At 49.0% G+C, this 21,109-nt stretch overlaps 2 protein-coding genes across 2 annotated transcripts in view; both read right to left on the minus strand.

Moving 5' to 3' along the window:
* The window catches only part of atp8a2 (ATPase phospholipid transporting 8A2), a gene marked incomplete at both ends in the record, with an annotated part of 58,030 nt that extends 43,454 nt beyond the window's left edge, over positions 1-14,576 (minus strand). The window contains 5 exons of the mRNA XM_080543592.1: positions 5,555-5,729; positions 10,215-10,303; positions 11,537-11,579; positions 11,788-11,898; positions 14,534-14,576. Of these exons, the coding sequence (XP_080399718.1) occupies positions 5,555-5,729; positions 10,215-10,303; positions 11,537-11,579; positions 11,788-11,898; positions 14,534-14,576 (461 nt within the window). The remainder of the gene's footprint in view (positions 1-5,554; positions 5,730-10,214; positions 10,304-11,536; positions 11,580-11,787; positions 11,899-14,533) is intronic.
* Positions 14,577-17,823: 3,247 nt separating this feature from the next.
* rnf6 (ring finger protein (C3H2C3 type) 6) lies at positions 17,824-20,555 on the minus strand (the record flags this gene model as incomplete). The annotated part of the gene is made up of 3 exons (XM_080543290.1): positions 17,824-19,877; positions 20,175-20,297; positions 20,408-20,555. The coding sequence occupies 3 exons, from the start codon at positions 20,553-20,555 to the stop codon at positions 18,013-18,015; spliced, it is 2,136 nt and encodes a 711-aa protein (XP_080399416.1). The 3' UTR covers positions 17,824-18,012.
* Between the last annotated feature and the right edge of the window lie 554 nt (positions 20,556-21,109).

Raw genomic sequence — 21,109 nt, forward strand, 5'->3', positions numbered from 1 at the left:
ATTGATCTGTCAATCAGCTTTATTGATCAGACAACAACATCAGCAGCGTCCATTAAAAAACTAAATATAACCCTCAGCCTTCACACTCAAGGTCCGCATCGCCTTTCATCGTCCACGACCATCTCCCGAGGCCTGTTGGTGTGTTTGTGTGTTTGAGCGGGTGGGTGTGTCTATGTGTGTGTCTGGGTGTGTTTGTGTGCCTGCGTAAATGAGCATCACATCCTATAATCGCATGATCAGGATCTCCTTGGAGACCAGCCCAAAGCCACAGCCACAGCCACAACCACACGCACGCAAACACACACACACACACACACACACACACACGCACACACACACACACACACACACACACACACAGTACTGAGAATAGGACATCAAACACCACCAGGAATGGCAGCTGCTGACCCGGATATTGACACATCCTGTTGCTCCTGATACCTCCGAGTGGCTGATACCACACACACACATGATCCAGATCTGCCAGCTTTAATCTAATCACAGACATATGATACCACACACACACACACACACAGACAGACAGACAGACAGACAGACAGACACAGATACAGACAGACACACACACACACACAGTTTGATTGATGGCTAAAGTTAGGAGCTCCTCGTGACTACTTTGGAATACGAGGCAGAGTGTGCTGATCTGAGGCCTGTCCTGCAGCTGTTTCTCCTGTAGCGTTTGGTAATGCTGGTTGTGAGGACTTCCGGTTTGTCTAATGGCGAAGTCGGTGCATTCCGGGAGAGCTCTGTTCAAATCCTTTCTAAAATCGATACAGATTTGCTTTATTGCTACCAGTAATCTGGGCAAACCTGAACTGAAGGTTAATCATGGGAAAACCTTCTAAACAACAACTCCAGCCTACAGACGAACAGTCTCCTGAAGGTGATCAATACGGTAGAGACGCTTGCTAGCCGAAACGAACAACCTACTGCCAGCAACGCGCCACTAACCCTGGCAGACATGGAGCTTTATGGAGGTATTCCTGAAGGAAACGTTCGATATTGATGCCTTCCCTACTCCTCCAGAGTCGCCATTACCAGTAAGACTCGCGATGCCCCTCCACGTCCATTCATGGCATGGATCCACCATTACCAGACCAAGGAGCATATCCTGACGCTAGCCAGAGAGGCCGGGTCTCTCTCTTCCCGTGGTGCCAAAATTCACATTTACCCCGATTTACCAGCGCTGAAGTCTCTTGGAAAAGGGCATGCGTTCCTCGTGGTCAAGTCTCAGCTGAGAAACGCCAGATTGGGGTACAGAATGCTCTTCCCTGCCAAGCTCCAAATCACACACAAAAAAAAACGACCTGGAAGTGGATGTTTTCTCCGCCCAGAGAACTTTCCACCTTTCTTCAAAATGACCAGCCAAATGCATCTCCCCCATAGTCTAAGCTGTGAAATATTAGCTGGTGTGGGAAAATAAAGATTGTCCTGTCTCTGAATTTTGTCCCACTCAAAATATTAAATATATTTACCAGGAGAGATTTTTGAGACTCTGTATAAAATCATAAAAAATGCAAAAACCAAGGCGAGACAAAGATGGCTAAAATTTAAGTAAACGTTTATTGCACGCTTCACAGAATGCAACAAACAGCGAGCAGAGGAGCTTAGGAATACACAAGCGGACAAGAGGATCCCCGAGCTCATACTAGCTAACCATGGTCTGGGTTAGCTCTTTTATAGAGCTAAATGTGTCTTATTCAGCTCTTTTCCCAATAGATGTGATCATTAAATGGCATTTAGGTATTAGGTCACCTCCGGGCCACTGAAGGACACGCTCCTCACCATCCTGAACAAGGCCTTTGAGGGCCTCTCTAGGGAAACATGGATTCTACCCTACTCCAGGTCGTCTTGCCCTGTTGATTTTATTGAAGATCCTTTAATCACTCATCATCTTTGATACACGGATATGAGATGAGTTTAATGGGTGAGAGAGAGAGAGGAAGCATGACATGCAGGACATGTCCACGGCTGGAATCGAACCGGGAACCCTGCGGTTACGTGGTCGACGTTTAACCCACTACGCCACCTAAGCGCCCCTGAGATGAGTTTTAAGTGAGAACATCAACTTGAACACCCAGCTAGTTGTCAAATACACATCTTGTGTACAGGGAAACATGTTAAAACATGACTTCTTAACTACTTTGTAAGTGTGCCAGAGTTGGGATGAGAGAGAGAGGTTTTTTCTCTAATGAGGTGAGAGAGAGTTGAACCCAGATAAGACTGCAGCTGCAAAGCCAAGCTGCCCCCTCTCTCCCTGTCTATCAACCGCATGTCCTCTATGCAACCAGACTAGTGCTTCGTATGGAGACACAGAACTACACTACTGATATAGAGTTTACGGTGTTACAGGAACTATATTAGATACCAATACCAAGTTACCGGTAGTTAGATTCATAGTGATTAGTTAGATCAAGTTAGTAGTTAGATCAAGTTAGTTAGATGAATACCAATATAATATATCTATATATGTTTAGACAATAATCTAAGGAATATTATTGACCATATACCGGTACTGATTTTAGCTATATCTATATATGCATATCTTAAAACCCATGAGATATAACATGGATGCATAGGTCTATTTAAGATCGACTACCACACCACCCCAGTACATGCTTTCTGGGGTACACATAACTCAAGCAATTTAGCATAACAACCTGTTGGATATACCATTGGAAGCAAGCTTTTTCTTTCAGTGTTTTGATCTTTTCTGTTTGTCATAGTTATAGGCAGAGTTCTAACCCCGTCCTTACCCTGCTGAGGGCAATAAATGGCTACCAGGTCTATGCTGTATGATCCTGTTGTTCTTAGGCCTGAAAGAACCTCAAGCCGTACCAATGCTCCCACACAGGGACACTGTGCACGGCCCAGAGCTCCTCGTAGCAGCCGTCTCCTCACCATTAACCTGTTCTCTCCCTCCTCTGTCCAAATGACTATCTTGGGGGGGGAATGATGGTAATTTGTACATGGAGGAAGATGATGGGGGATGAAGGTTAGGGGGGAATCTGGCCCTCCCTTCCTTACAGTATAACAAAGGTGAGGAATGATGGCACCGGAGTGAACAACGCAGAGCAATCACTCTGGTGTGGTTCAACATTGTCTTGAGTTTCTAGGGTCAAAGACAGACTATGGAACACAGAAGGGTAATTGCATATAAATGTATAGCACAGGAAAACAAGTAGAGAAACAGGTTTCATTGTGTGCTTACAACAGGAAATCAGTTTTTTATAGCTTGCTCTAGACAGTCAATTTAATGTTGTGAGTCTTAAATCTTAAATGTAGAAAAATGTCTTATTGCATATAATAATTTTCTCTTACACCGGCCCGCTCACTGGGAGCAATTTGGGGTTCAGTGTCTTGCCCAAGGACCCCCCTCGACATGTGGCCAGCCGGGGCTCGAACCGCCGATCTGCCAATCATGAGATCATTAGACGGCAGCTCTACCTCCTGCGCCACAGCCGCCCCAGGGTCTCATATGTTATACTGGACCCAGGACACGGTTTGAACTTTACCCTGGACCTTCGTAAAACATCGTTGTTCAAGCGTTACCATCTCCTCTTACTAAACGTGTCCCCTGGGCATGCGTAGGCTTGGTCTTGAGCACAGGACACTCTGACGGACATGAGTGAGGAGATGTTTGATATATCCTGCATACATAATGCAGTATGCAGTATGCATTGTGTGTGTGTGTGTGTGTGGGTGTTTGTATGCGTGCATGTATGTCTAGGTGTGTGTGTGGAGGTATGGGTGTATGTGTGTATCTATGGTAATGCTGGTTTGATTGCTGCGGAAGGACTGTGATTGACAGACAAGAGGAGACGCTTTAACACACAAGGACAGAGAACGAGGCCGGGGCTGTGAATAACAGCTAGAGTAGAGGACGATGGGGGAGTAGGAGGCGTCAGGGCTAAGAGCTATAAGACCTTCATCTCAGAATCAATAAGAGCAGTGAATCCCTAAAACATAGACTAAATAGGTTCGGGAAGACAGGGACATCAAAGGGCACGTCTAGAGAACCCGACTGGCCAATCAGAGGCCTGGAACGCATGATCCAATAAGATGAGCCCGGAGAGCACCCACATTAATCGTATCAATAGAACTAAAATAGCTCCATTTCAGAGCAGAATCGAATCTCCTGACAGTAATGGCTGATCAATATGTGTTAACTGACTGAGGGAAGGATTCCTCCCCTGTAACATGGACTAAATGGATTCTACGAGCACCAGAGAGAAATGATACAAGACAACAGAAATTATCGAAGGTATTAGCTAAATACAGGACCAATACACGGCTGGCGTCACACTGACTCAAGCTACAATACTGTCAAGGTCTTCTAGTTACTGCGGCTATAGCTACAGCTGTGGCCATCAAACATGCAGACAACAGCTGCGAGACCGTTGGTGAAAGAGGTCCCCCGCGGACTCCCAGTCCATAACCCTGATATATAGCCGCATGACTCCAGAACTTTCACCCACATGGGTTTCAGTCACAGGATATTCTGCTGCTTTAGACCCGAGATGCGTCTCTGTCAGCGATCCAGACGACTGTACTACACATCTTCCGTTGTCTTCGCCAGAGTCGTATACACTATTCAAAACTGGCATGTTAGAATTTTGGAGGAAGTAGTGTGAGTAGTGTCAGGGAGTTTGATTTTAGCCCTTAGTGAAAGGAATTGATAAGACTTGTTTTGTAATTAGATTGAGTACTACGTATGTTGTTCTATTCAAAACAAATTAAGTCCTTTTCTATCCTATTCTATTCTATTCATTCCCAGACACAAGGCCAATTCTAGACAAATAAGTATCTTTAATGAAGATTCTCCATTGGTGATGTGATTAAGTCCAGGACTAGGCTTAATCTGAGTCTTAAACTACCCCCCAGGGTCGCATCCTCAAGAGTACATTTCTCCCTGAGACGCTTCTTATTAACGTTTACTTCTGTTGTCTGTATTTGCTTTATTTGCATTGCCTACTTTAACACTTTATGAGGCTTCATTGATTAAGGAAATCATAGGCACTTTCCTTTGATGCGCTGAACATAAAAAGGAAGCACTTCAAACACTCTCTAACCACGAACTAGCCTACATGCTGAGGCTTGCAAAACTTAATGAGAAAGTTATTTACCAGGTGAGGTTGCGCAAAAATGGTAGCAGGCAACATTTTAACGTTTATTCACGGGTGAATCAGCGCCCTGGAGCAAGGTTGAATCACTGTTGAATTTTGTCTCAGCGTCCTGGAGCAAGGTTGAATCACTGTTGAATTTTGTCTCGACTTGTAATTTGGTATTAAACGTTGTTTCAACGTTTTGTCAACGTTGAAACAACAACTGACATTATTCGAACCACACTTCAACCTTGAAGGTCGGTCACATGCCGGTTGGGATATTAGGCGAATCAGACAACAAGTTCACAAAAATAAATGAGCCAAAAGATACAAAACTAAAACAGCCAACCTCTATCACAGAGTATGCAAGATAAGTGTCAAAGATATCTAGCACAACTACCAATCAGTGTGTACAGGTGTGTAAAGCATACCTGACATGGTTGTCACAGAACTTGGTGGTCTGGGGTCGGTTGAGCAGAACCGTCCGGGCCGTGGCATCTATGGGATCCTCCTGGGAAGTAGTTCCAGACATCTCATCCTCTGCCTTGCGGTAGCCTGTGGTGGACGACCCTCCTGCACCGTTCGATTGATGGGAGAGAGGCGAGGCTGGGGTAAGTGTGTGTGTGGGAGACAGGGGAGAGACATAAGAGATGTGGTTTACAGTTCAAAAACTGGAGGCTGGACCAGACCAACACAAGAGGCAGGCTACACTGTGTGCTGATGTAACCAGGCGGTTACTCCCTCTGTCAATGACGTTCCCCCCATTCTAAACCAGCCCCTCTTCTTTCAGTGCTCGCTTCCGTCACCAATACATACACACACCCACGGGACCCCCTGTGTATAGAATCTGCTGAGTGATGCACAAAGGCGAAACAAACACCGTGGGTTTGCCTCCTTTTATACGGCGCAGAACCTTGTGTATTTGGGAATATAATAACATATGAACTTGTTACGTGACGTCGCGCCCCTGCTCTCTCTGCACCTGCACCGTTCCATACATCACCCTGTCTGTCAAGCACAAATCGAGTCGACTCTGGTTCGGTTTTGCACCTCCCGGTCTCCCTTTGTCGTTTTTCTCTCCTTGTTTTTTTTTTTTTTCAAGTATTTTTATTCAAAAGTTACACAATACAATATGATTAAACGTGTTGATTTTCATTTTTTTCCCCGTTTTTAAATCAAGGCAAAAGCACCGATCCCTCGCCCGCAGGCAGGCGCACACCCACTGAGCGTCGGAAGAACATTTTTCCATCATCGGGAATCGGGATGCGCTAAATAATGGAGAAGCAGCAGAGAGAGAGCAGCGCGACATGCAGGTCTGGACGTGACAGAATAGTTTACCCAGCTGGCGCAACACCGAGCCCGGGCGAGGACAGATGGAGCAGCACGCCCGTCCCTCGTTCCCCTTCTACGGCTTGGCTGTCAGGGAAGCTCCCGACGCTCGTGAATGTTACCAGCCCGCTGCCCGCACACCTCTGCCTGCCGCCGGGGCATTGGTCCGTCTCTGGCGGGTTCGAGTCGAGAAGGCTTTTTTTCCCCGGCGTGGCTCTTTATTTATATGTCTCTATGCACCGAGATATGATGATGAATCTATGATGCCCCCGCCAGACAACGAGCCATGTCTACATCGAGGCTTGACTACGGTGTTCCCAGCAGAGAGGGGAGAGAGCTGTTGCTTAAAGGGCCAGTAGCCCCCGAGGCTGGCATTGTGTCTACGGTCGAACACTGAAAAAAGGGGTCGGTTTACTTTACGGGGTATAAATTACACCAAATGTCATCCATCAGAAGATCGCTTTACTCACTTTCTCACACTGATTGTCTTGGACATCCACCTGCTATCTCTCCTCTCCTTCTTTAAGGTAACAGTCTAACAGAACATCATGTAACGTAATGAGGGCCAAGGCAAGGTGTACCACTTTATAATGCTTGTAGTCAGTCACATGAGCGAGACATACACTTGGCAATGTGTGGCTGGAATAGTAAACATCAGTCACTCTGCATCAATAATTCAATAATTCAATAACAGCAGCCCGAGGTTTGGTGGATTGAATGTCTGCTGTGTTCAATCGTAACAAAGCCTAGGGTCATAGTTTCCTATGGGTATAATGTGCCAATGGAAAACATGGAGAGAGCCCAAGTTGTAAGCTATATTCAGCATTTGTAAGGTTGTACCGTTCTGTACCATCGTAGGAAGACAGAAATGGCCCAACCAAAACACAAGCAGGTCATTAGCGCTATGGTGAAATCATTAATATTCTAACATGCACCTGTTTACTAAATTAGGACACATGTTCAGGGATAGATGTTCACTTCAAAGCATCCAGCATGCAGGAAGAGAAGACCATCATCAATCAACCACCCACTCTGGCGCTGTTTGGTCAAGCACTTAACCCAACCAACCCCCCCCTCCCCACCCCCCCATCAAGCCTCATGCAAGAGGGACTGTCTGTGAGAAGTACATCTCTGAGAGAGGAAGTTGTGGGGGATTGTAGATTATTCGTAGAGGATGCGTCAAGGTTATAGTCAGTGCGGTGAAAAAGGAAGAAGACACAGTCACACTTGGTTATATGTCTCTCTCTCTCTCTCTCTCTCTGAATTCCCTGTTCCCCCTCTCAACCCTCCCCCTGTTCCCCCTCTCAACCCTCCTTTTCAACTTACCCCCTGTTCCTCTCTCAACTCTCCTCGTTCCCCTCCCGTTCCCCTCTCAACCCTCCCCCTGTTCCCTCTCAACCCTCCCCCTGTTCCCCTCTCAACCCTCCCCCTGTTCCCCTCTCAACCCTCCCCCTGTTCCCCTCTCAACCCCCACCCTGTTCCCCTCTCAACCCTCCCCCTGTTCCCCTCTCAACCCTCTCAACCCTCCTTTTCAACTTACCCTGTTCTCCTTTTCAACTCATCCCCTGTCCCTCTCTCAACCCCCCCTGTCCCTCTCTCAACCCCCCCTGTTCCCCTCTCATCCCCTGTTCCTCTCAACCCTCCCCCTGTTCCCTCTCAACCCCCACCCTGTTCCCCTCTCATCCCCTGCTCCTCTCTCAACCCCCATGCTGTTCCCCTCTCATCCCCTGTTCCTCTCTCAACTCTCCCAGTTTCCCTCCCGTTCCCCTCTCAACCCCCCCCTGTTCCCCGTCTCAACCCCCCCTGTAAGACATCTCATTTCCCTCTTTTTCTGCAGACAACTTGACTTCTCTCTCCTTACCCGTTACCCTGCTCCACCTCTTCATCCTCATCACTCATCACTCCTCTCATCCTCCTCTGTAATTCACTTACTCTCTCTCCTCTCCTCTTTATTTTTTAATTCCCCCTCTCTACCTCTCTGCTCTTAAGGTATTCCTCCTTTCTACCTTTTTACTCGGCCCCCACTTTCTCTCCTTTTCCCGACTTCCACTTTACCTCAGATCAATACTGGCGCTGTCAGCAGCCCCCTTCCAGCTCTCTCATTTCTCCCTCAACAGATCAATGCGTCTGTTATACTCCTCCATGATGGAGTCGAGGCGCACAGTCACCTTAGTAACTCGTGACGTTACTGAGGTGTGAGTCAGCAACTAACCTCGGCCTGGGCCCAGCAAGCTCACCTACCTGATGGGGTCAAACACACACATGGTCTGTCTGACTTACCTTGGCATCTACAACAGACAAGGTCTGGTCACCTGAGCAGGTAAAACTAGACTCATCCTGGCCTGAGGACACAGACCCCGATCTTCAGGGCAGGTAAAACTAGACTCATCCTGGCCTGAGGACACAGACCCCGATCTTCAGGGCAGGTAAAACTAGTCACATTGATCGTGATAAAGCTGTGCCATTTCCACTAATCTAGATTCTAGATATACTCAGGTAATTAAGTATCACCTGAGGAGGTATCGTCAGACGCGCAGCCTACATTTACATTGACATTTTTGGCATTTAGCCCAAAAAAATCTAAGCCTGATTCTAAGCTGCACATTCCTTCTCCTCTGTCACGCTGTCCTGCCCATACACAAACAACCAGAAATCTCCCCCCAATTAAATATAACGATCTGTACTGTCACCATAACAAGCTCTTTACTCAGTACCGCTGTTCTGGGCTTTACCTGACCTTTCAGGTCAGTCGCTGGCCCGGTGCCAACCTTTTTCCCTCGCAGTTAAAAAGCAGGCCAAGCTCCTGAATAATGGATCTAGGCAGCCAGGCTGCATAATGAACCTGTATGCCCGCTCGGTGCATATTTCACCTGACACTCTGCCTCTGTGGCACGTCCATGGCTTCACTCAGCAGACGACTCGGATGTCGCCAACCGTCTGTGCGTCTCCCTCAGCGACTATTATGCAGCTCCGATTAGGCCGAGCGACAGCATTGTGTTCTAAATGACATGAAAACATCGCTATTGTGATTTAGCCCGACAGTCCACACCACACCATCACTCACACAGATACGGACTTTAGCCCTCACAAGCCAACAGAGGGATAGTTAGTCAGTTGGTCCTAACGGGGGTATTATCGGTGAATCGGAGAGGTCATACAGGCATTGTCACTGATGTCGGTCTTATAGGTTGACACTTAAATCTTTTTGTTTTGTTTTTATAAACAAACATAGTGCCCGCAAACAAATAGCCTCTCATCAATAAAGTCCAAGAATGCCTAATCTCGACCTTTTGAACCTCTCTTTGCTCAGCGGACTTCCCTCTCACATCCATACAATAGATTCCGTTTTTTAGTTTGGAATTTGCTAAGAATTGGTTTGATATAACCATGTTCCTCGGTGGCTCAGTTGGTAGAGCGTGGCACTAACAACGCTTAGGTTGTGGGTTCGATTCCCCGCTGGGATCATATACACTGAAAAAATGTGCACTCACTGCAATGTAAGTCGCTTTGGATAAAAGTGTCAGCTAAATGGCATAATATTATGTTGGCACCAAAAGTTACATAACAATTGTGCCGTAGCTGGAATACAGATTGGAATGTCATTGTCATACACTGTTTGGTACCAACATGGAGCACAGTTTAACTCACTCAACTACTGCTGTATCCAGTACATGGCTCGGCATTGATTTGGAGCTTGTCCCGTTATGGGGTCAGGAAAGAATTACCTATGGAGCGCTCTCTGGCTCTCTGACTCCTATGCACCATGGCTGTCCTCCTGGTTCGCCAAGGTGATCTGCAGGCTGCCCCCTACTCCCAGCAGGTCAAGGTTGGCCTGGAAGTCTGCTGGTTTGCTTGGGGCGGCAAAGTGGGTTCAGTTGCCACAACGGTGGAGTTGTGGGTAGGAAGTGAAAGCCTCTTACAGGCCAAGTGGGCAGGGGAGTAATCCTCTCTTGTGTCTGCTTTGCAATTTCTGCTAATCCATTCACGGCTAATCCTTCAGGTGAGTACGCACATGGACACTGTTAGGAATTCAGGTGTTGATGTGCGTTGTCAAAAGATGAGACCAGATCACCGGAGTCTTTGAGTGATCGAATGCCATGTGCACAATGGAGAGGTACAGCATACGGCAATGGAAAAGTACCAGAGACCTCGCTCAGCCCCCCCTCTTGCTCTGTGTCCATATGGGCTGCCAGTGCCCATTCGGAAGTCACCGTGTTTACCATGCTGAGTATAGGAGTGGCAGCAGCAGCTTAGCCTGAGTCAAAACACCTTCTTCTGGAGACAGAGACAAGAGGGCCTGATCAAGCCGCCTATAACTGTTCTGACAACTGTAATACTATTGCATAATGTAACTTATTAAATCAACCAGAATCACTATTCCCATCAACACACACACATATAATATTCATACCCACACACATACTCTCAAGTCCCACATATGTAAATACACCCAGGATTATTACCAAGGCCCATACTTACACTAAAGGCCCACCTTAACACTAACTTACACAAAGCTTAAAGCTATAGGAGGTTGGACGCACATTGACACGCACACACACAACCCACTACCATCTAATGCAGCAATGCAGTTCACATGCAATGATCACCCACCACCAATCCACTGTAATATTGAACTCAAACACATGCATGCATCCATGCGCTTGCTTTAAGGCATGCCATGTGCATATGCATGTGTCTGTGCGTGTGTGCGTGTGTGTCTGTGCGTGTGTGTGTGTGTGCGTGTGTGCGTGTGTGCGTAGATGAATGCGCATGTTGCTCTGTAGGTTTGTGTTATGTGTCCATTACAGTGTACTACTATAGAGGGTTACAAAATTCCAGTACGTTTGGATAACTTTCCGATAATTTGTCAAAATGTTTTCCAAATTATTGGAAAGTTTCCCAAAACTATTTTTTGGGCAAAATGTTGCAACCCTTCTACTGTATATCTAAACTGAATCGATGTGTGTGTCCATGAATGCTCACATTTGTGCCTGTGTGAGTGGAGTGTGGGTTTGTGTGTACTTTCTACAAGCACATGCAACGACTGTTGAGAGAGGTCAGGCTCCAGTCAAGTCACTGCTCACCAACCCTCGCCCTGGAGAGATACAGGGTGTGCAGAGATAAGCCCTGGAGAGACACAGGGTGTGCAGAGATACGCCCTGGAGAGATACAGGGTGTGCAGGGTGTGACCGACTCCTTTGATCTCTGCAGCTCTCCGGGTACCAGGATTGGAGACCACTGCTCCGAGCTGTTTTGAGATTGGCTGCATGCACCTGTGACTCCCAAGCAGCAGGGGGCGCCAGCCAGCCTGTATCAAGGCAAACTTCCAACTCACTTTTGTCAAACCTGTCTGCGAGGCGGGAGCGCATGGTGGCACCGACGCCCAGCTCTGGGTCCTGTAGGTCGGTGGGCTCCTGCTGCCTAATGGGAGTCAACACTAACTGCTCTGAGGGAGCCGGAGAGAGGCCGCCGCCGGAGAGAACAACACACACACACGCACACGCACACACGCACACACACACACACACACAACAGCAAGTCAGTACCGAAGCTACCCACCTCACAAAGCAACACACACCTGAGTCAACGCTGTGTGGGTAAGAATCAGTGGGTGGATGAAGAAGATGTACAGTAGAATATGTGCATGTGTGTTTTTGTGTGTCGGTATATGAACTGAACTGTATGTGGTTGGTTATGAGTGTACAGAAATAATGGAGGAAGGTCAATGAAGTGTGTGCAACATTGCCCCTCTGTGGCCAGATGGTGTAAATGCCTTCTAATCTGACAACAGTTCTTCTGGTACTTCCATTTCCCAAATGGTATCCTTAACAGCTTGGCAGCCATGACAACCAGGCGTTATCTGTTCCAAACAGGCCAGACTATCACAATGACCGATGTCATAAGTCACACACACACACACACACACACAATTATGTTACGCAATCCACCAAAACATACATCCCTGAAGGGTACAGTGATTCATTTCCATTAGGCATAGTTACTGTTCACTATACCATCCAGACAATGCAGCAGGCATAGCATACCCACCCCTCCATTCACACAGAGCTTCACACATTGTGGTCAGGGAGGGTGAACCATAGAAATCGATCGAGAAAAAAGATCTCCATGGGGTGAACCACAATTTCCCAGTGACGGAGCTTTTGCAGCTGACATACTTCCACCTGCACAGAATGACACACTGACACTGTTCTTTCACCTGTAGATGATAGGAACATGTTCATCTGTACTGTCTGGCCTGCCTGGCACCTATGAGCTGGTGCATAACCTCTACTTCCCTAATAAATCAGCTGCTGTCTTCACCCTTTCAATCTCCATATGGAGGTGTGTGTGTGTGTGTGTGTGTGTGTGTGTGTGTGTGTGTGTGTGTGTGTCAGCAGCAGCCATGGGTGCAAAGAGCAAAGAGCCAGGAAGGATTACAAGGACGGGAGAGAAAGAAAGAAAGAAGAGTAAGGCAGAGGACTGAGTCCTCATGATTAATGACTAATGTGATAGGCCTACTTGAATATCTCACAGGACCACGAAAGCAGCTGACTGAGGGTGGAAACAGGGTTCAACAGGGTTGGGTTTTCACCCTAGTGTTTCCTCCTAGCGTTTTCCAGATGTGCTTTTCTCCTATCCTGTTTATCTGACATTTCCTGCAGCCCAGTTGGCATCTCTCTTTCTCGGCAATATGGCCTGCTTTCTATTTCCGGAACCTGCTGGAGGCAGGCAGTAGTCACACACACACACACACACAGCTCTATAATGCGCTTGCAAAAACTGTCCCACAATGCACTTGCGCTAGTCACTCATCATCACTCAGTCATGCACATGCGGGCTCTCTTCCAGGACAATCTCTACAAAGCCCCCTGTCCAAAGGCAGCAACTGGTACCTCCCGGGCAACTGGCTGCCAAACCGCCCAGCCCCCAGCCAGCTCTCTCCCAAAACCCTGACCTCCTCCTCCTCGTCCTCCTCCATAGCCCCCAGAGCCTTTAACCCAAACCGCCCTGTCAATCTGATCTTGACGCAGTCAAAATAATGCAAGTCAGGCTTGTAGTCCATGACCACAGAGGGCCGATTTGTACTGTAGGCCTATTGAGCAGATCCCGAAGGCTTGTCTTGGGCCGCTGAAAAAAAATCGCATTTCATGACGCATTATTTTCAAAAGGATAAATGACAGTCTTACAACAGAACTTAAACACCATGTCTTAAATATGGATAAGTGACCTACTCTATCCGGTCCCCGTGTGACCTGACCTCAACAGGTGCATGAGCCCCGGCGGGCTTAGAATAAAGAGAGCGCTTTAAAGAGTCACGTGGTGTTTAAGTCATCGATGTAGTTAAACGTCTGGCTCTCTCCCCACGGTGTACCGCACTGTATAAAGATGCATCAAAGACTGTATGAAGATGGATCAAAACATTGGAAATGCCAACCCTCGTCATATACTTCCCCTCTCATCATGGTAGCGAGAATAAACCAATGCAAGTCTACATGTATCTATATTGCAACTCGCACGGTGCGCGCACAAGATTATGTTGACAGTAAAGCCATGACATCTCGTCCCTGCTCACCTGCACCCCCCCCCCCGCATCCTAATCTCTCTATTTCCATCTCTCTGCCATCACTCAGGAAGGAATATAGCATTTAGAGAGGGGGAAAAAACGATTGTGTAGTAGTAGTAGTAGCTTAAGGCCAGTTCACTGCGTGATGTTCACTTGTTTGTGGGTTCCGCACCCAACCAGCTGACATTCGTGCCAAAAGAATAATAGCTCCTCTGTGTTGCACTGACTGTGGATGACAAGCCTGAAGCCTTGCACCGCCCCCGGTGCCGCAGTCCATGGCTCAAGCCACCACCACAAGCGGTCCCCTATCCAGGCCCTGCTGTCATTACCAAACACACACGATCCCACTGTGTGCATGTGATTCATCAACGTGCAATAAATCAACCGTGCCATGTTTGTCGCTGACAGTTCGTTCCTACTTCTCCAGAGCTTAGAGATAGAACTACCCGTGGAGCATTGACATAACATAGCCTATATTACATACATCGGCCCCGCGGGGAACATGCTTATTGCTTACCTCCCTCGCTGTGGATCTTCTTCGATCTCCGGTTGAAGTACATCCTGATCTTGCACGGGTCTGTGTACGGTTAGAAGAGGAATATGGGCAGAGATCTGTGCATATTGGCATGCTCGTGGCTTGCTCGTGGCTCACGGACACAGCGGGGGAATGCGGGCCCCGAGGAATGATGCGCTCGCCGGGAAACTCATCACGTCTACGGACTCTGGACATCGGTCAGCCAACCCTCTGTGGTTCAGCTCGAGCGCGGCCGCGCGCAACGGGTGACGGAGATAATGTGTTGTGCGTGCGTGCGTGCGCGTCCTCGTCCAAGTGCTCGCCACAAAGTTGCGTCACTCCACTCGCGTGAATCTCGTCCCTTGTCACCCATTTGGCACATCGTGACGTTAGAATTATAAGGTTCTAGGATCTCCATTTTTGTCAAAATTAAGTTTTTTACACAATCTGATCCATTAGGTGTTTATTAATGCCTGTGTGGTGTTATTTTTTTTAAATGTTGACATTTTTGAGTTAGTAATTCATAAAATACAAAGGTTCCATCTCACCAAACATAATAATGCCATGGAATGTAAAAACTTTGACGCTCAATATCTCTGAACTACCCTAAACGGAGATATAACCTTATCATTCTAAGCTCACGCCTTGTCACCCATTTGGCACATAACTGCATGTACCGTGCCTTAACGCTGAGGTCACGAGGCTGCTTGCAGACAGTGCATTGTTTGTGTAGTCGTGCATCTATAAACACACAGGATAAACTAGTTTGTTTGGTGCCCTTTTATCTTGCCCTGACTTGCCCGTCCGTCTAAGATTGTTTGTGTAGTTTAACTGGCAACATAACAACAATCCCTGCTATCATAGTAACGGTCCATTTATGGGTACTGGAGATTTCATTCCCTACCAAACCTCTTTATAATATCAATTGGCATACATAAACCTCAAACATGTCAGTCAACCTTTTTGTGCATGCGTGTGCGCGAGAAAGCCAACAACCTGCACGAATAGAGACACTGACATTCATCATTGTAAGAACATGTGGGAACTGATGGTGGATGGGGAGAAACAACGTGGAACACATTGACCCCGGGGAGGCAGCAAAGAAAGAGATCACAAAATAACTCCAGGCATAACAAAGCTGTATTTAATTTTCCATTGTTAAGGAGCAGAGAAGAAAACCCATGTGTTTTATTTTATTACATAGTAACAGAATACATATTAATTTTAACTTTTTTTTTCTTTTTTTTGTTTAATCTTATCACATTATAACATAATACATATTCATATCTCAAAGGTTGTTTTTTTTATCTCGTTAAATAGGAACAGAATAAATATTTATTTTCTGAATTGGGTGGCCACAATCTCCTCCCACTCCATCTTTGATGGACATTCAGGCGACTGATGAGATTAGAGAAACGTTTAGGACATTCTGTTTTTGTCACTTCCTTCAGCTCTAACACTCACACACACACACACACACTCACACACACACACACACACACACACTTCCAAATACTTTGAGCTGCACTTGATTTAATCTACTTGGTGGAACGATCCCAAATGTGCAAACTGCTAGCGACAGTAAATCAAGCACATCTCAAATACTTCCCTGTATTTGAGTCAATTCTTCTGACACACACACGCACACGCACACACACACGCACACGCACGCACAAGTATGCAAAGAGAAATATGTCGGGTATCAAATCAGTCACTGGTTTCTTCTGCTTGGGACAACGCCAGGATGCCTTAAAGATGCAACAACATGACACCATTCCAGCTCTCACTGTTGTGAATACTGCCCCTCTGGGTGGAAGAGTGACACTGCATCGGAAGAGCCAACTGGCATACAATGGGGGGAGCAAGATGCATTTGGTGTTCACAAATCTAGGACAGCATAGGTAGTACAGTGAAAGTAAGAAGTATGGGGTGAGAGAGAGAGAGAGATTCTGGATATTCACCAAATCAGCCCTCACGAATCTGAAGACCCAAAGGTGTGTGAGCCAGGGGAAGGCATTAAGGGACTGACGTGCAATCAGTCCATAACATTTCTCCACAAACACCTCCCCATCCCCTGCTGAGGAGCCCCCCCCCAAAAAAAAGACGGTGCCTGGGATATATGAGTGTGTTGTGGAGACGAGCACCAGCATCTTTTCAAGAGCAGAAGACAAACTGCCTGTCTGTTTCTGTCAGGTGGCTAAACTCTAGATTTGAGGGTTGGATGGCGGTTCCCTCTCTGAGATGGGAGGTTTTGGGAGGGGTACTCTCTATGCCCTGATTTAAACAGGAGGTCAAGGAGTAACCAACAATGAGAACCAGCACCATTAACGTTTAACTACGCAATGCTGTCTTCCCCCCCCACCACCACCCCCTCATATTATTGCACAACTCCTCCCTATCTGTCATGAACATTGTTGTCGAATAGCCACAACAGACTATGTCTACTACAAGTACTTACTTAGCTCAATTACTTCACTGACTTCCTGATTATCATTTGCGTTCAGTGTTTCCTTCTGAATTGTGTTACTAACACACTTCTGTGTCAAAGGCAGTAGCTGATTTGAAGGGGTGAGATCTTAGGGAACCAAGTATGCATTGCCATTAACTGACCATTGTGGGTGTATGTGAAATTGATGGCAAGATGAGCGCTTAAAGGAAGGAGAGCAATCAAAAACCCAACTATGGACCACTGGCCACGTACAACCAAAGTGTACAAATTAAAATAAAATTAATACTAGCCTTCTTTGTCCAAACAACTTAAAACCATTTTATAATCTGCTGTAATAAGAGAACACTTTTAAAAGGGACAACATAGCTTTGAAGTGGAAGGTTCCAATGGAGGCTCTTTAAAATAAAGGGTTCCTACTTTATATTTTTCTTTTAAAATGCAAAGCGACTGAGGGGTTTAAGGACCTTCTCTTCTCAACCCAAAAAACGCAGGCGGTGACTTATTTACACGTATCAAATCAGAGACTGATCTAGAGATCGATCGCTGTAGTCCATGTGGGAATGGGAAGGCGTCCCAGATGTCAGACACGAGAGCTAGAGAGTGAGACTGATCAGCAGCAGCTATTGAAGCTTCTTAAGCGTTAAGTGCTATCCATACACGTTGACCTCCCAAGCATTGTGACAGAGGCCAAAGAGAAAAAGACGAGAAGAAGAAGATAGTCAAATAAAAACAACTCAACAGAACAAGGTGCTGAAACCAAAGAAGAAGTCGTCTAAAAAAATAAAGCTTTGTTAATTCTCTGCCTTAAAAAGGTTGTTGTTGTTTTTTTCTTCCCCCCCCCCCCCCGCCCCCCGTTTTTGGTTCTACTTCTTCTTTTTTTTTCAGCTTTAACACAATGGATCTCTCAATGAAATGAAAACATGAAAGCGCTATGTACATGCGGGGCCCGCTCGGGCATGCTCAGTTCAGCCACCAGAGGGCGAAGTGGGATTTGTGGGGGGGAAGCGGGGTGGGGGGGTCGAGGGGTCAGGGGTCAGTCCTGGTGCACTGGGAGGATGGGCTGCCTGCAGATGGGGCAGGTGTTGTTCTCCGAGAGCCAGCGGTCGATGCAGTGGATGTGGAACTCGTGGGTGCAGGGCAGACGGCGGAGCTTGTTCCCCTGGGCGTACTCGTTGATGCAGACACTGCAGGCTCGGCCCAGCTCCCCCTCCAGGCTGGCCTGGCCGTAGGTGCGCGTGGCCAGATTGTCGATCTGCTCTTTGGTCAGGCCACGGGCGTGCTCCTCGTCCTCCTCGTCGTTCAGCAGGAAGAAGTGCGCCAGCCGCAGGATGGGCAGCGTCCCGTTCTCCACCAGGTTGTTAGTGTCCCTACTCGTGGGCCGCCCCTCATTCGGGTTGGCCGCCCCCCCGCCTAACCTCGCCTGACCGCCTCCCCCCTCCTCCTCTTCCCCCGCCCCCACTGGCCCCCCTTCTCTCTCCGGTTCCGTCCCTCCGACGCCCCCTTGGCCAGGGGTGCTCTCGTTGCCGTGGATACGGTAAGCCTGCGGCACGTTGGCGCTGAGACCGCTGGGGTCCTGGTGGCTGGGCGCCACCGTCTCCGAGTCGGCCTCCGTCTCCATGAGGGAGCTGAGCTCTCCGAAGCCCGTCATGATCTGGCGCAGGATGGAGCGCAGGGCGGTGGAGCTGGGCTCTCCCAGGCCCGTCTCGCTGATCCGCCTCAGCGGGATCCGGATGGTGCTGACGTAGGTTCTGATCCCCGCTCGCTCCGAGCGGGAGATGGTGCGTCTGAAGCCGCCGCTGTCGCTCTCGAAGGTGACCGTGTTCTCGGCCGCGCGTGCGCGGGAGCGCGTGCGGCTGGCGATGCTGTCCCGGTCCCGGTTCTCCCCGGGTCGGATCCGTCTCACCTGCAGGTCCAGCATGATGGTGGGGTGGCGCCGTACGCCCACCACTCCTACCCCGGCTGTGTGAGACTCCCCCTCCTGTTCCCTCGCCTCAGGGGCGGGCTCTGTTAAGACGGCAGGCTCTGTTACAGCCTCCCCCAGCCTCCCCCAAACAGAAGCAGCTCCATCGTCGGGCTCTGCACTGTGGCCGTTAGAACCGCTAACCCCCCCGCCGCCCGGGGGCGGGGCGGCGCTGGGGACCGGGTTTCTTTGCAAGGGAGAACGGCTTCGCCGTGACGACCGTGAAGAAGCCCCCCCGCCTCCGGACGCAGCCCTGCGCATCCGCCCGCGGGATCGAGTCCTGCTGCTGCGAGGCTCGCGTCCCACCACCGCCCCCTGGGGGCCAGTCTGGGGAGGGACGCGGGGGCAGTCCAGGGCGGCAGCATTCGCCTCGTCCTGCCCCTCCCCTGCCGCCGCTGCGTTCGGGGGCTGGGGCTGAGCGGGGCTGCTTTGATCTTGGGGGGTAAGAGGGGCAACTGGAGGGGGGGGCGATGGGGAGTGCAGGACTGCGGCCCTCCTGAGGGCTGCGGTCGGGGGGGAGACGGGTGTCGTGAGGGACGGGGGGGTGAGGGGAGGGGTGGGGGTGGTGCTGCTGCGAGTGCGGCGTGCCTGAGCCCTCCTGCGGACCAACGGGTACGGGGCGGGTCTGGGTGGGCTGTAGGGGGAGGGGGGGGCGTAGGGGGCGGTGCGTATCGGGGCGGAGGCCGCGGGGGGCACGGGCAGCTCTGCGGGGTCAGGGGCGTCGCTGTGCTCCCCCGGCTCTGGCTGCTCGTGGTTGATGTTGATTTCCAGGCTGAAGCGGAACTCGCCGCTGTTGGGGTTGGTGCGGCTGACCGCCCGCCACGTCTGGTTGCCGCTCTGCCCGCTGCGGGTGGCGTTGCCCGTACGGCGGAACGTGTTCAGCCACTCCAGCAGGGAGTCGCCGTTGGAAGTCTCTGCTCCTGGCTCAGCAGCAGTCCCTAGGAAAGACCAGAAAAGGCAGCTCATTACTGTGGATTAGAATATAAACTGAGACTATGACAATGAATCTGACATACAGCACATGCTTTCCTATCATCAACCCCCCCCCCCCCGCCCTGATATGATGTTAAAAATACAGCATTTGAGCCAATCTTTCTACTTGTACAGCCTTTAGAAGTTCAAACTATAACCCTGTGGGCTCAACCAGTGCTAGCACTCTCTCTACCTCCCATCCCTCATATCCCTACCTGCCCCTCCTCCTCCTCCTCCTCCCGCCCCTCTCTCCTCCCCCTCACCGCTGCTGCCCTCCTCCTCTCCGGTCTCTGTGTTCTGTGGGCGTGGCTCAGGGCGGGGCTGAGATGACACACGCTCCTTCGCTCCGTCCAGACGCTGTCGTAGCTCCTCTGCCGTCACCTCACCTGAGTAACAACATGTCCTTCGTCAGATCGGTGTGGAAATGTACGAGAGACTCTCACACACAGGGGTAGCTACATTTGTAGGTTTGTTCACTATCAGTAGAGTATCTCACCAGGTGTGCCTAGCAAGTTGCTATCCCTCATGAGGCGGTACTCCTCCTCACTCAGCTCGTTGATGAAATGATAGTACGCCTCCTCGCGGCGAAGACGTTCCGCCTGTCTCCGTCGCTCATCTCGCCCTCCGGGAGGGTCCATCACCATGGAAACCGCTGCCATACATAACGGTGAGTTAAGAGTCAGAGAATTGGGGGACACCTGAAGCTTACCTGTGCCCCTGCTGGAGCAGGACATTCACCTGTCATAAGGAACAGAGCTGAACAGGGCATATATTCAAATGACACAATTAAGAAAACCAAAGCATGAAAAACGCCTGTGCAAATCCTGTTACCAGTGAGTGTCAAGAAAAATCCCAAACCCCCAAGTCACCAAGCTTCTGTTCCTATCACGTGTGAAAGCAGGATTGTAAGATAAGACTGAACAAATGTTCTAGTGACGTCGCCGGGGTCTGAGTCAAGATGACAACTCAGAACAACAACGCCATCCATTTTGCTCTGGGAGACATGGCTTTGTGAAGAGGTCGGCCGACATTACACAAATCTAACCTTCCGAGTTCCGACAGCTTAGCTGGGCTGTTAACCACGACTGATCCAGGAGAATATCTCCACAACAGAGTGAATGTCACCTGGCCCTTACAGAAGACAGCTGTAACTATGCATTAACAGAGTTAACGTTTTTAAGAAAAAATAGATATATTC

This window comes from Nansenia antarctica (assembly GCF_963989245.1).
Source record: "Nansenia antarctica genome assembly, chromosome: 12".
Lineage (NCBI taxonomy): Eukaryota > Metazoa > Chordata > Actinopteri > Argentiniformes > Microstomatidae > Nansenia > Nansenia antarctica.